This window comes from Monomorium pharaonis, chromosome 7 (assembly GCF_013373865.1).
Source record: "Monomorium pharaonis isolate MP-MQ-018 chromosome 7, ASM1337386v2, whole genome shotgun sequence".
NCBI classification, from domain to species: Eukaryota; Metazoa; Arthropoda; class Insecta; order Hymenoptera; family Formicidae; genus Monomorium; species Monomorium pharaonis.
The window spans coordinates 8,666,542-8,682,877 of record NC_050473.1 but is presented as its reverse complement, the minus strand read 5'-3'; the positions used below and the strand labels follow the sequence as shown (position 1 = coordinate 8,682,877).

The window sequence follows — 16,336 nt, the reverse complement described above, 5'->3', positions numbered from 1 at the left end:
TAATCTACTTTTCGATGATAAATTTATTCTATTGAATCTCTCTTGCACCGTTCAGCTTCCCTCCCGATCCCTTCACTATGATTGGTGCAAGAAGTCCAATTGTAAACAGACGCGGTGTTTCCAGCTGATCGAACCATTCATAACCATTTCACTTTTTCCAAATTTGATTATTGTATAAAAGTAATAAAAAATGATTTTGTTAAGGGATTGAAACGTTTATTTGGAGATAAAAAAGCTTTAAAAATTTGTCGAAGAAACGCTGTTCCATCATCTTAGCAAAATGACGAACGATAAATCGCGAGAGCCTTGAAGAACTGCGTGGTTACGCGATACGTGTTCGCGCATAGCGATTTATAACCGATCATATTAACGTGACCGCGTTTTGTTACGTGTGAGATGTACGTAATGTGAGAGAATGGATCGCACTGGTATTTTAAAGTATTTTATTCTAACGTTTTACAGACTTTCGTCTAACTTCTAGTGGTTTAATACAGAGACTGACTCTAATCATCGGTGATTAGTTAGAAATATTTTAAAAAGAGAATTTTTATCGTGTCTAGGCACGTAACAGTTTACGACGCACGAGTTGCGAATCGTTCGTTTAAATGGGGCGTACTTCCGGAAGACTAAATACGGTCGCGAAATAACGATGGTCGGTGCCCGGGCTCTGCCATTGACCGCATAACATCGCGTCGCTTATGCTAATGCGAACAGAAAAGAGTCAGATGAATCTCAACGTTGGACGTGCCGTCCAACAAAGGCGTTTGAGAGTCGGAGAACGTACGGATGTAATTCCAGAAGAACCTGTTTATCTATCGCAGCGAGGAAATGGGGGATACGACACGCCATCTTCCAAATCATACAACAACTCTGTTCGTATTTCTAGACTTCTTTGTGTCTCTGAATTGATGATCGTAGAAAGAGAATGTCTTAAAAAAAAAATTTAATTGTGGAATAAAATTGTTTGCGATTTGTTTTCGAAGAAAAACGACCAACTAAAAATGTTACGTGCAAGATTTTATTCCTTTGATTAATTGTTTTTATAAGCAATCGTTATTTCCCTTTAATACGAACAGTGTAATTAATCTGACTGAAAACAAAATTAATGAATTCACATCGACAGTAAAATGTATGCGCGTGGAGAATGCTTTAAACGCACCGGATGTTCTTCCTCTCATATGTGTCTAAGACAAATTTAACATCGTTCTTCCTCGACAGTGCGTTTCTAGGAAAGGGAACTATGAGGGGTCTTGAGTCCTTCTCCGAACTCTTCCTCTTACACAAAAACACATAGCGAGGATATTTTGAAAAATCTGAGTAAAGTACTCTCGTTTGAATCTCATAAAAATTTTGTTTAAAACCTTTCTCGTCGTCTCTTTTACATTATTTATTTTTAATGTACACTTATCTTAGTTGTAGTGTATAAAATTTCTTGTAAAGATTGCGACTCTTCTTATGTTGGCCAAACGGGTGGAAAACTTAAAACAAGACTTGCGGAACATTGCAATGACCATTAACAGGAACACGAATAATTACTAAATATAACATTATTCGCAATTATGAATTTGATTGGGATAATATTCAAGTTTTAGATAGATTTCTTTGAAAACGTTTAATATCTGAAATGCTGCATATTCAACTGCAAAAAATATCCTGAATTTACAATCAGATATTAAATATTTACACCACGCATATTTATTTGTTTTAAAATAATTCAAGTAATATATATCTTATTTTATATTTGATCAATTAGAGATAGATTGATTAAATTAGTTATCTTAACTCTCTCTCTCTCTCTTTCTCGGTAGATATTTATTTTGACTCAACTTCAACGTCACAAACAGCTTTATTCATTATCAAATCTTTTATTTATCATGACTCAAAATGAGTCGAAGGCTAAGTTGGTGAAAGTTTACTGATTGTAATAAATTTAACGTTATTATCTTTTATACAAATTTACGCTTTAATAACAGCGTCGTTATTTTCAATTGACTGTGTTATTGTCTTTTAAATTTCGAGAGATCTTGACATTGTTTGCCTTTATATTATTGTTACATAAGTATTCAAGATTTATCTAAAGTTAGGAGGTACACGCGTGCATTTCAGCAGAGTTAGACATTTAATCGGTTTAATATAAACGTAAGTTATTATGTAAACAATAATCTATGATCAGATTTCATTAGAAATAGCGGAAATTATAAGTTCCGTTGTTTATTTTATTATTATATATCTTGTAACTGAAATGCTTTTTTTCTGCATTGTGCATCCAAGTTTATAATAATTTAACATTCGTATTGTCTACATAAAACGGTTTTATATGTAAATAATGTATATAATCTTGAAATAAATGGCACGCAACTTTTTCTTTTTGCCGATCGAGTCGGTGGCTGTTGACAGCTGTTGATATCTGCAGTCCGCACAGATGGCGGCATCGCGCTCGGAGAACGTTCCGAAAGAGGCCGAGTCTCCGCGAGAACACCGTCACGGACTGTCAGCGGCGCCAGCCGGAGCATTGTAGGAAGGTGGAGCAAGAAGGGGGGAAAGCGCGCAGGACTAGGGAGCTAGGGAGCGGATGTGGAAGAGGGTGGGAACGCGGTCGGCGAGGGATCGCCGGATTCTCGCGGACCGTCGCCGCGTCAGTTGGGTAGCAACTGCCGAGCGCGCGTGTCGCTCGCGGTCGGCGTCAGGTAAACGCGCGTGCGGGTGGTTGGTGCGGCTGGTGCGTGTGCCGTGTGTGTTGACGGTGGTGCAGTAGTGGTGCGCGAAAGGTGATACTCCGACTCCCCCCCTCCCCCCTCCCGCCGTCGTCCGCGCGCCCTCTCGTCGTCCGCCCTCCTGCCCCTCGAGGGCGCTGAGGACACTCGTACCCGGGGATGCGGTGAGCCTCCGTGAAACGGCGAACATGTGATTCTGACAGGGCGAGAGACAGGCCCCCGCCGACCAGTCGTCGGTCCTCGATACCCTTTTCCCGGTGCCGCTTCGCCGTGTCCGCCTCGCGAAGGGGGGGTTAGTGGTGGTTACCTCGTACTCGCATTCGCCCGCCGGGACACGCCGCTGGACCCCCCTCCCCGTCCGCCGCCTACCCCTTTGAATCGTGCGCGTCGAGGGGTCGTCGACGCGCCGCGGAGGAGAGAGGATACGATGTTCTGAATTTCGTAGCAGCGAGAGAAGTCCACGCGTGCATCATCATGGTCACGAAGCACTTCGCATCGCAGGGTGAGTTCTCCCCCGTCTCTTCGTTCGCTCTCCCGTTTGCCTTCTCCCTCCCCCCCCCCCCCTCTTCCCGTCCCGTCGCCCTGGTCACCGCTCCTTTCTCTTTCGTCTCTCTCCCTCTCCTCTCCTTCCCGTGTCCCTCACCCTCGCGTTCCCCTTGGTGCTGCTGCTTCCCGGTGCATGCCCGCCGCCCCCGCCCCGAACGTGTCCGAATGCGATAACGCGCGCGTAATTTCTCGTCGCCGTCGCGACGCCTCCAGTCGTAGGCGTACGTCGTCGACCTCCGAGAGCGGGGTGGGCGCAGAGCGGGTGGGCTGCTACTGGGTGGTGCAGCGCGATCATAATAATATGCTCCGCGACGTTGCATGTACCTTCTGCACTCTCGAATGCCCCCCTTGTCCCTCCATCCCTCTCCTTCTTTTCCGAAAGATAGCAGATATTGTTTCGAAATAAGAAATGCACCAGTGAGAAATCATAAGAACGGAAAAATTTCCCGCTGTAAAACCCTTCTTATCTTTCCTTAAAATCAAAATTTTATTTATCAATTGAAATAGGATACCCGATAATATCTGAATGGTAAAAATTTGTCGACAATTTATAATTATACCGTTTGAATATACAATTATCGAATTGCAGTTAATTAGCCGCGGGCTAATTGACAATCGCTTTCTACGTGCGTGTGCGTAAGAAAACAAAAATCTACTCTATAGCTTTCATAATCCGCTGACTTTCGCGATTCGACGACGTTCTGCAGCGAGCAAAATTGTAGTCACTGTTATTTGTAATATTACCGTGACATTTATTTCTTCGAATTCATAACGGGAGATAGCAGTTAATCTATCATAGTAAAGCTACTATGGGTAAAGCGTTATAAGGATTGGCGAAGCTAATAACGATGCGGAGTCGATTCGATTCGCCTGTCGACCGCGAGAACACTCACGGCGACCACTTCTCAGTTCCGCTCCTCCCTCTCGTTCGTTTTCGGCATACTGATCGAACAGGCGTTTCTCATCGCGGTCGTTCGTCCCGCCGCCGCCTGTTTTTCCGATGTTTACTTGCCACCGTCCAGGAAATCCCTGGTTTCCGAGTAAGCAAAAGGGACTCTTCGCGCGAAGAATCCCTAAATTACAGAAGGACAAATTAAAAACCAAATTGTATGAATTTCAAGTGAGGAGAGCTGGAAAAAATTTAATTTCAAGCGTAATACACATTGTTGAATATTAAAGAATCGAAAATTCAAACCAATTTCTTCTAAGTTAAATTATGAATATGAATTAAATGTTAAATAACATTTTTGTCGTTTTTAACTTTCATATGCGCGTCGAAATGTATTATTTTACGAAATGTGAAGTTAAAAAGAAACAAATGTATGTACAACAAATTTACAGCAAATTTAATTAACACATTTCTGTGATGTAATTGCTCGTTTCAAAGTAAACAGTGTTCCAATTAATGCGTACGTACCTATAATAAAAACTAAATTGGAGTAAAAAAAATTTATTTTTAGTTAAATTGTTGAATTTCCATTGTTTTAACTAAACTAACGACATGTTGAATAGGAACAATCGTGATACAAGATAACTTGTAATTCAAATTGAATATACTTTGACGTTACGAATTAACAGTATATATATTTACAAAGATGCGTGCTATTAAAAATGTGAAAAAATGCACTTGATTACTGCAACTTACTCCCTCGACCTTTTCACTCAATTTGACTCGAAAGTTGACACGAGTTGTTAAAAATCGCGATATGACAGATCACAAGACAACCCGCGCGAAAAAGATTGAAACGCAATTAAACTCGCGCGTTGCCTCTCCTCTTTAAATTTTTTTAAAATCACGCCTGTACTTTCGACCTGCATCGTCCATTAACGCGATCAAGGGAGCAGAGAACGTTTCGCGGACGCGTGACAGCAGCCGCGGTGACACGTGAGCTTCACAGAGCTCGCGCGATGTCAAGTTCGCCGGCGATTCTCGCCGGTTCGACGCTCAAAAATAATCGATTCGCACGCTCGCGTAATCCCGTCCTCGCGTGTGCCTCGCTCGCGCGGTCTACGTGTGCACCTACGCGCGCTCCCCGTGCACGCTCGAACGAAGAAGTCAAGGGAACGCGACGGTGGGAAAAAAAATCCCACCGTAGTTCACGGGTTCACGAGAGCAACGACCAGCGGTGCCTCCGCGCCGCGTCGCGCCGCGATACTCGAGAGCCGGTAGAGTTTCACTGCGAAAAAAATTCGTGATGTAACAATTGATCTTTGTTTTTTGAAAATGTTCCGATTCTACAATAGCTAAAAAATATCGAAATTTATAAACTGCAAGCTCCTTGGGATTATTTTTTTTTTCTATTCAACGACAAAAAATATCCAAACTTTGGCTCGGAAACCAGCTGCAGAGAAAAAATTCAGCAAAAAATTTGGCTCATAATGGCTTTGGCAGCGAAATTGGCCCTATTTTGTTATTGTTTTAAATAAATAACTTTAAACTTCGAAGTTTATTTGCAGAAAGTGGCTCTATATAAACTTTTATACGAATATTTAAGTTTTATTAGCGAAAAATTGTATTCAATTCATAATGCTACTATCTTATTAAAACTTTTAGATAAATAAATTAAAAGTAAACAAAAATTTAAATTAAACTTAATAATCTAATAAGAGAATTATATTTAAATTTTATAGATATAAATTCAAACGTAAATCATAGGACGATCTCTAAAATTTTTTAATTTTTAATATTCCGGAAAGGGACACATAGGCATTTTTAATGCTCTTAAAGCCAAGTATTTAAAATCTTGTTGATTTATTTATGCATTTTAAAATACCAACAAATATCATTAGGAAAGAGCGATTACAAAGTATCTGAAAATATATCTTATATAAATACAGATCTGAAAATATTGTATTGTACTAATAAAATAATTATGAAGGCTACTCAAGCATGACGAGCCACAAAAGTTTTGACACTCCAGCTTGAGAGAATTCTAAATAATTTTTTTGATGGTTTAACGCAATTATTGTTAGCTCTATATCCAGCTAGCGAAATCATTCTTTCTGTGCACGTTAATTAATAATACTATATTAAAAGTAATCGTTAAGATAAAAGTCATTAGAATCCGTTTAATAAATTTATATTTACGTCAGTATCGAACGTACAACCATCGCAGTTTTTTTTTTTTACGCGGAACGTGAATCTGTGCAAGCTCAATTGATAGGCGAGACCGCGGAAAGCGGTTTATTCTTGGCGAGGCGTTTAGCCACCGAGTGTACAATTGGCATTTGTAACGCGGCTATCGAAGATATCACCGCCGCTGATAAAGTTGCTTATAGTATATACTTTATGATACACATATATGTACACGCGATCTTTCGTCGCGAGTACAAAGCAGCCAGTCAGCTCCGAAAAGGCGCCGCGTATGAAATGTGCGATATGACGGTGCAACGTAACATGTAAGTTAACATGTAAGTCATACCGCGTTTCACTCTCTCGTCAGTATCGTAGTGTAGAGAAATATATAAAATCCAGCAGAGTCCAACGTAAATTATTATTACTTATTACGTTAGTGATTACATCTCACTTTCGAGATTTTAATCGTCGTAAAAAGGTAGATTGGAAAGGTTTAATGAAACGTTATTATTAACGAATTGATAAATTACGGGATATTTTTGCGAATTGAGCTTTGTGGAAATAACGTCTCTTTGTTTCTCTCCGTCAATTTCGATTTAATGTAATTTAATTATTTAATTTGCTGATAAAAGAAGGGAGATGGAAACAGATGGAAGCAGAAATTATTTCATTTGATACGAAATATATATGCACAAAATATGTACAGAGAGAAAGAGATGATAAGTACATCAATTGATATATAAACGCTAATAAATATAAACATAATACATTTTAATTAATGTATCTCGTTTTTGATTCGAAGTTGATTTTTTCCTTTTTTTTTTTACGGACAGCGGTGAGACATTCGCGCGAGAAATCTCGCTGATTGCGATCGATGTTATTTCTCTCGCAGCGTCAGAATTCCAGGAAATTGGATTCGGTGCGCGATCGCGCCGGCGACAGACGCGAGAAACTTTCCCCCGATGAGAGATACACATCCGTGTAATCGTTCGAGATCTCGTTCTCCGGGCCAATGAGTCATCGGTATGACATTTCGAAGGAGTTGGTTTCCCCGGGTATTCTGGTATGCGCATTTCAAATGAATCATCGCGTGTTCCGCGTGCATCACAAAAACGGCTACGTAGAAAACTAGTTTCATCGCCGGCCGGCATTGATTGCGCAGGATTGTGTGTTACGCGCTTACACCGGTGAATTATTTTTTTTAATTCCCTGGCATTTCCTTGGAATCTTGGCAAAAACTGAGCGGAATTAGTCAAAATTGTCAGCAAATTAATATCTTTATATATTTTGCGAGTTTTAAGAGCGTTAAGAAATTAATATCCTCGTTGTCATTTTCAATTTCAATTAAGCGGGCTTTGTGTAGTAAAATCTCAATTCGCGGCTTAGTAATTAAGAGGATCAATTAAAAAATTAGATTCAAATGCAGTCGCGTGAAGTAAGAAATTAGATTAAATTAATTTACACTAGTAGTAGACACATGAGGTCGCTTTGTAAGATTAATGTGTCACTGCAATTTGATCTAAAAATTTGGCTAAAACCACAAAAATAACGTTCATACGATACAATGTAAAGAAGAAAAAAAAATTCAAATTGACTTTGGGACGTTAAATTTCCGCTGCGACGTCGGATTTATCGAGAAATTCTTAACTGAGGAAGCTGATACGCCCGAGTGAATTCTGATATACCCTGTGCAAACTGTACGTATACGTTTTATCGCCTCTGCCGACAAAGGATGGTACGGGCAACTTTATGCGTACCGTCCTCCCTTCCGTCACGCGGATCCAAGGCGCGTGTCCTCCATGCAGTCTTCGTATGAATTATGCTCCTTTTTATATAATACCACCGTATACACGCATACATATATACACACACACACATGCAGGCACGCATACGCACGCACGATACGGCGGTAACTACGTTGCGCCATGTGGGCACCCGTGCCACACGGTTGTGCATTTTAATTCTCTCTCCCGGCTGCAGTCGTTCGTGACTGCTCTTTGTTCTGCACAACATTTTCTCCAATCTCACACGCGCGCGATTTATGTTTCTTCGTGTCGCGGGAATTGATCGAGCGTGATTCAATGGAACAATTTCGTAATGATGAAATAAGTAACGATAGAGAGATTGGTCTAAATGTATAGACAGAAGGGCTAGTTCTAATTTTATCTAACGATAAAGGATGAGTTGTGAAAGGTATTTGTGATGCGGCTTTATATTGGAACATATTTTATAGGACAGCAAACAGTTGCGAAATATCCGGATGGTGGAAGTTTATTTCATGCTAAATTTACCAAATGTTATCAGAGTTTATATTGCGGAAAAAGAAATTTTTCACAAAAATATAAAATTTTCAGGAAATATATTTTTTATATTTGAACAATGATATTATGAGATTTATTATTGTCTTGCTCATTTTATATTACTACACCAGGTTTTTATTTTTTATCTTTTACACACATTTTTAGACTTAAGGACTGATTGTTTCAGTTTCTTGGTAAACTTACCTATCAGGTAAGCATGTGCCTATATTAATTTTTTTCTAAATAAATTAAGACAGACACGTATTTACCTGATAGATAAGTTTGTTAAGGAATTGGAACAGCCAGTTCTAAGTACGACAGAATAAAATCAGCACGAATTTATTAATTATGAAATTTTATTGGAAATATTAGAAATTTTTAGTGAAATTACTTTATCGTAGCTTGATTGTTGTTACCTTTTTTATATTTGATTTTAATGAAATTTTAAAATATAACTTTTATCACTGTTCCCGAATGACAAAAAAATTAAAGTATATGCATTTTCTTTGCATTTTAGTTAACACGAGAATCAACTTCACAATTTTCTATATCTAATGTTCTCGATCATTTCTTGTCCAGCCCGGAATTAAATTTTGCTCGGAAAAGATTCGAGCGTGCGAAAGATATCGTAATTTAATTTAACCTTATTACCACCACATCATGGAATTCAATTTAAAATTGGATTGAACGCATTGCGCGTGATAGAAGATGGTTTTTATGTTTAAGGCATTTTTAACCGGATGTCTTTCGATGGCGGTCAGGAAACGGATGGAGATTCGCCGTCGGATAAAAAAAATAACGCGTTGTTTTATCGCTGGATAAAAATAAGTGCGTAAAGAAGGAGTGGACGAAGTGGAGTTACACTCCATAGGAAAAACTGTAATTTCTTGCAAATTGAGATGTTAACGAGTTTCGGTCAATTTTGTGATAGTTAGCTTAAAACTATACATTCGATAAATGCGAGATTTTCGCTTAAAAGTCATTGATTTATCTATCTAAATAAAGCTCTTATTTTATGCAGTTAATATCGCTTCATTATAAATTTAATGCGATTATAATAATCGAGTTAAATCGATAATTAATGTACTATTAAACGGCGTACGTTAAGTCAAATTAATAAATTTCTGAATCATTATCGCTGCTGTTTAGCCAATTGGCAATGCCGTTGTTTTCAAACTTATGCTGTACTACTTAATTAATAATAATTTATATCGCCGATTTTTCAAGAAATGAGGTTAATGGGTGACCTTGTAGAAAGCAACTGCCCAATTGATTTGCATTTCGGCAACGAGTTACAGATCGCTAAGTCTGCTGACAGTCAGCCACGGGCCGGTCCACGTGCAGCAGATTCCCGTTAATCGCGACCTTGGAATTATGCGATGCGGCAGCTGGGCAGCGCAGGTGCAATCGAGTGGCGTATAGTCGCAGATGCATATGCGCGCCAGGTTGCACCTGCGAATCGCGAAACTCGATTCTTGGTCGCCGTCGGCGCGTGGACTACCGTCGAGACGAAGCGCGCCAAATGATTGATTCTCTCATGTGTGTATGTGTGTGTGCATGTATTCCTGGCGCGTTTTGTGTTGCACTCTTGTCATCGCAAATTGATTTCGGGGACACGGAAAGAGTAAAATCGGGTAGGATAATGATTAACTGTGTCAAATCGTTGCCACAAATTGGCCCTATAATTGATAAACACCTAATTTCATGGACATTTAATAAAAACGGCAGATCTGCTCGCAGAGTTAAATTATCAAGTTGTAGTTGTAATTAGATGGAATTTAAATTGCCCTGATATCTTAAGCTCGATAATCTTCATCATGTAAGAATAACGAGAAAATTATAGAGGACATTTTAATGAATAAGCCGCGAAACTTTTGTAAACCTTGAACGTTGAAGAATAAATGAAAAGTTATTTACCTTCGAAGTAGCATAATTGTCACTTGTCGAACAACAGGTGGTCTAGCATGCCGGTATTCTTTGATATGTGAGTTCACCCTAGAAATGTAATCGAGAAATTCGATATTAGCCGATATTAGCAAAAGTGCCGAGCAATTAATAAAGCTACGATATCTTTGGATTAATTAATTAATAGTTTTAATTTCATCAGTTTCCTCTTTAGTTATGCTCTTTTGCTTGCTTGCTAATGTGTCAAATTTCAATATGTATTCATTGAATAATTGATATCAAAGATAAGTAAAGAATCACAGGATATATCTATTATCTGGGAAAACGTGAAGGTACATACACGGACATAATTAAATAAGGATCTTGCTTATTTAAACTCTTTGTTCTTGTGTCACACATTTTTTACATTATCTCCTTTTTTACTTTTCAGGCTCAAGCCCTGAATGCGGCGTGCCGGACATGACGGTCATCAGCGATATCGACGAGATCGGTATCAATCGGAATCTTCAAGTTCGGTACAGTAGGGACCAGATATACGTATCCTTTATTTCTCACGATGTAACTCTATAAATTCGCGTTGCACCTTGCGTTTGGTGCAAAATCATTCTTATGCTTTAATATTTGAAGTACTGGATTCGCGAGACGTACAAATCGATCTCTGAAATCAGTTTTTTTGGTATGGTTTGACATTTTTTCCTCGCTCTATAAATACTTTACGTCAGATAAGTACAATTAATTTGACGGCAAAAAAACACGACGTGATATTTATCTTTGACAAATTTGAAAATCTAAAAATTTGAGAATGATATCACGTAGCAGATACGAACGAAAATACTTAAAGACAATCGATAATTAGAAAGTCTTTTCTATTTAATAACGATTTTGTTTATTTCAATTCAATATTAACTTGATTATACATAAAATTGAGAAATTAAATATTTTCATCCTAAATGCGCAAGCTGTGAACTCGAACGTAATATTTCTGTTCCATTCGCTTGTGCCTTCGTTCGAATTAGGCAAATGAACAGAGAAATGGTTAGATAGGCGACGAGAGATTAACCGCTTTCGACTGGGAAAGGAGATCGGTAAAGGGTAAGGGAAGAGAAAAAATGAAGCGGCCGTGAGGGATGGCACGAGAGGGGGGACGCGTATGAATATTGGGCAGGGGTGGGCAGGGTCGCTCCTAGATTGTCGCGTTGCTATGACGATCTCTCAGTCAGCTGGCGAATCACCCCAGGGTCAGACCTATTCATCTCTCATCGGCTTGGGTTTACCGATGAGCCAACAATATCGCTGCAGCGATCCACTGTCAATCCTCTCCTCCTATCTTAACCGATTACCAAAAACGATATGACCATCCGTTGATCAGCAAATAAATCGTGTTTAGCTTATCGATGAAATAATCGGTGACCTACATTTGATATGGAGATTGTCTGATGTCGGGTTATCGTACATTATGCAGTCAATGACCTCAAAATGAAGAAAAGAAAAAATGAGGCCCGGTTATTTTACTTCCGGATAACTACGTGGTGACTTATCTAATAGATAAATGTGTATATGTCCATACATCCGTTACATGTCTATATGTAGACATAAACTGTTCATTGGATAATTTGCCACACAGTTTATCTGAAAGTAGAACAACCGATCTGAAAGAAATTATAATAAAGAGTAAAAAAAAAAAGAAAGCCGAATTAAAATCCTATGTATCGCAGTGATATTGCACACTTTTTTAGAAGCCAACGATCGAATTAAGTCCGAGACATTTTCCGGAATTCATTAATTTTGTGGACATTCATTGGAATTAATATAGATCGTGATATTGTTATATAGAATCAATAGATTAGAAACATCACGTTTTACTTTAGATATGTCCAATGTGATATAATATAATTCTCCGTACATGCAATCAAAATTATTGCCTTATTCAATCAAATTCTGTTGGATACAGATTATTAAAGACGCGTGTTTAGAGAATACGTAATGAATGAAATTCGCTAATGTAATATATTATAGGTAGTAATTGCAAAATCTCGTGACACTCGATGTTCTGCAAGATCCAAAATCTACTCGCGCCAATTGACCAATTAGCCACCGGAATTCAAACACGCGATTTAGGTCGTCGACAATCCACTTGTTAGTGGACACTTCCTGGTACATACGAATAGCGTGTGCGACGATATGCTTAGACTAATCTTCCGCTTTAGATGGAAACGATATGAGACTGACGACGGGCTGTCATCATTTGTAACATCGTAAGAAACGCAGTACATAATTGTTAGAAGAATAATACGTTCCTTTAATAATTATTCAATTTTATTCTTTTTTCTAGACATTATTGTATACATTAGGAATTGTAATTTTTTAAATTATTCTTTTTAAATTAATTGTTACGAAATTAGTTGTTCAGTGAATTTCGTTATTGTTTCTGTTTAACAATGAAATTCTCGAAATGTTTGAAGTAATTTCAAACTTTGTCGTAATCTTCGTGAAATTCTTAATTGGGAAGTGTCCCATCTATCAAGAGACTGCGCTAGAAACGGAACTCGTTTCCCAGAAAAGTCAAGCTCTGTCCAACACCATTACACATATACACATACAGACGACGCTCACTTTTTGCTGTCTGATGTAATCGAAAAATTAAACAGCTCGTAAAGCGTTCGTTCGAATTCCTCGGCCTTTTTGAATTTCCGTCACTGAACACTTCTTATCGCCGTCGCGGGCGCAAACGAGATTTACAGCTGGTAAAGACAGCTGGTAAAGACAGCTTTTGCTGCAGGCGTCAAACGCGCGTTTCTTGTACGTTAAATCACAAAACTACATGTCGAGTCGCGAATTTTAATATTATATTGTTCATTTATTTTAATATCTAATTTATTTTAAATAGAAGCTTGAGATCTTCAAATATGAATTAAATAATATAAAAGAATATTAGAGATGCTATTTAAAAAGTAATTATTAATAAGTTTTGGAATTTTATAAAATTTGATAAGTTTATTATTTTCAATGCATATATATAATATGAAAATATCCGTAAATTAAACAAATATATAACTCGCCTAGACCGGATTTAAAAAAAAGCTGGATCATGAAAGGGTTAGTCCTCCTTTGGCAAACAGAGTGTATACGGTCCAGCATCATTTATTATCATCGACATAATATTATCTAATATCTATTTTACGGAGAAAATGATAAATTAAATCATATCATATTTTATTTTAAAATGTCATAATAGTAACATCGGGTAGATTTCCGTTTTCTTCGCAAAAGTAGGTCGCTCGGGTTAAGAAACCGATGACTGAAATCACCTAGTCACATCCATCGTGCGTAATAATTAAACGCCTTTCTTACCGCTCAGCCAACTTAACCCCTTCCAGAGCGAGTGGCCTAATTTTTTCGCATCGATGCACTCTCTCGCGACCCTCCAGACATTCACCCTCCTTCTCTCGTCGCCGTGTATCTCTTGTTTTCTCTCTCTCTCTTTTTTTTTTACTCACTCTTCTGTGCTCCCGGTAATAGAGGCACACGAGATCGTCTCGTCTGTCCCCGCCCCCGCGATGTGTGCAATTTAAGTCGGCTAAGGGCGCTCCGTTAGCAAGAGAGGTTAATGAGGACGAACTACCCCTTTCACACATACATCCCATGCTGCGCGAACACGCGCGCGCCGAGCGCACGTGGAAAAACACGCGCAAAGGCAGGGGCGACATCCGGTCTATCGGCGAAGCACTGCACTCGAGCCACTTTCTGATCTTGCACGCTCGACTAAATTAAAATACAACCGACATCCCACTCTCCAGCACGTTATACCGTTGCTGTTATTGACTTAAATTGCTTAATCGTTCGTTTTCCCGCTAAAGTGAAAGGACCGTTCTGAAAGAAGAGAGAAATAATCGGTTTTAGCCTATTTTTTTATTGGAATAATTCGTTTGAAGGAATTTGTTATTCGAACTTGTACGTTATTCTGTTTGTCGCTTAATATTTAGCCGAAGTATGTTTTCGTAGAAGTAATATAATCGTGGATGTGAAAGTGTAATTGAGTTCTTTTTATCTTAATCTTCTTCTTCAAAATTTCTGAAAGTTTATTCCTTTTCTTTGTACATAACTATCCAATTGAAATAAAAAATTCAGAGCTTTTTGAACATTTTCTTATATAATAAAAAACCTGTTAAAGCTGGTGTCGATTTTACTTCATTTTTGGTACTTATATTTTTATTTAGGATTTAATTTAATGAATATGATACATCTTTTTGTATTCATTTAATAACGTTATAATTAAAATATATCTTGAATTGTATGTATAATTTGTTGCTTACGAAGAAATCAGAAAATACTTTTTAACGATACTTGCAAGTCTCGATCTCGAATCTCATTAGAAATACATTATCTACGGTTCACAGAATATTCTGAATTTCTATTTCTGACGATCCACGGTTTAGGAAATATTCTAAATTTTCGAGTTTGATAATTATCAGCATGCAATATATTTAATAACTGAAGTTCTGGAATACGGAATATTGCGATATCGCGAGAAAGAATTGAAAGTTTTCTAGCCGATCGAAACTTTCTATCGAAATTGTCGCGACACAAAAAAAAAACAAAGTTATCTCCCACTCTCTGTCCACACTGCGGATAAACTTCTCGGCAGATGGACAAACCCTTTGTAATTAAACTTGATTTTATTACGGCGTGAACGCAAATCGAGAAGCTACCGATGGACACGACGCGATCACTCAAGGGATTAATTAAATTGTTAGGCTGTTGTCGGTAATAATGGGGTTTCGATAGAGCTTGGACCGGAGGCTGGGAGCTATAATCACCACAAGGGTTGACAGCCTCTATCTCTCAACGCTCGTTGGGTACGTACGCGTTCAGGCTTGCTTCAAAACAACCAACAAGAGATACAAGCATTTAGCATAAATAAAGAATAAACACAAAGTATAAAAGAAAGTAAGCGGGAGAACTGTCTCTTCGTTACACACACGAAAGATTGAAATAGAAAAGAAAAGGAAGCAGCATGAAAGGAGGAATGTATTATTTTATTTGCCATTTTTAGTTTTTATTCATTTTTTATTCTAAATTTAAAGTTATATGAAATAAAATATTTTTCCCAGATATTTTTAGATATTTTGGGGGGGCATGGATTTATTTGATTTATATAGTCATAAATACTGGACATTTTTTAAATGATGATTAGCAAGGGGTTCAGTAGCCAGGCTACTGTCGGTCTAAATGAGTTTCGAACTTTCGGGCGTAGATCAGCACCCTAACTGGTCTCAAATGTTGCCGAAGGGTGGCACGGTTATAGGTGTACTGCCCCCTTTTTCGCCAACGTGTGGCGTTCAGAGCCATGAGTCATACCCCCTATAGGTCGCCCCCACGAGCGTGACGTCATTACCCCGAGTTCTCTCTCTCTCTCCCCTCGGTGAAAGCATGTCATCCTCGAGTTATTATGCAAGGGATAGGGCTTACGGCGGAGCTGCGCGCTCTATCTCTCTAGAGATTTCTCTTTGGCGACGTTCCCGTGATCCTGAAAACCGCGCGAAGCAATTTCAAGCCCGTCTTACAGGCCGTGCTATTTTCAGAACGGTTTTATTGTAATTTTATACGCCGTATACAGAACGGTTCCGAAATAGAGCGTTGAATCTCGATAATCAATTCGAACTTTATATTTTCTTAACGAAAGCCTCGAGATGTTAATGCTGCTCGAACTAATAATAAGAGATCAAAAGTAAGAGTAAAATTAGACGAAGAAAAACGTATTTCTCTGGATTTTCAGAGAAACTCCAAGTCATTTG

At 38.4% G+C, this 16,336-nt stretch overlaps 1 protein-coding gene across 2 annotated transcripts in view; it reads left to right on the top strand.

Moving 5' to 3' along the window:
* The first annotated feature begins 1,419 nt into the window (after positions 1–1,419).
* The window catches only part of LOC105836871 (myosin-I heavy chain), a 37,766-nt gene continuing 22,849 nt past the window's right edge, over positions 1,420–16,336 (top strand). For both annotated transcript variants that reach the window (XM_012681204.3, XM_012681205.3), the window contains exons 1-2: positions 1,420–3,216; positions 10,972–11,078. In XM_012681204.3, coding sequence (XP_012536658.1) covers positions 3,189–3,216; positions 10,972–11,078 — 135 coding nt within the window. In that variant the 5' untranslated portion in view covers positions 1,420–3,188. The remainder of the gene's footprint in view (positions 3,217–10,971; positions 11,079–16,336) is intronic.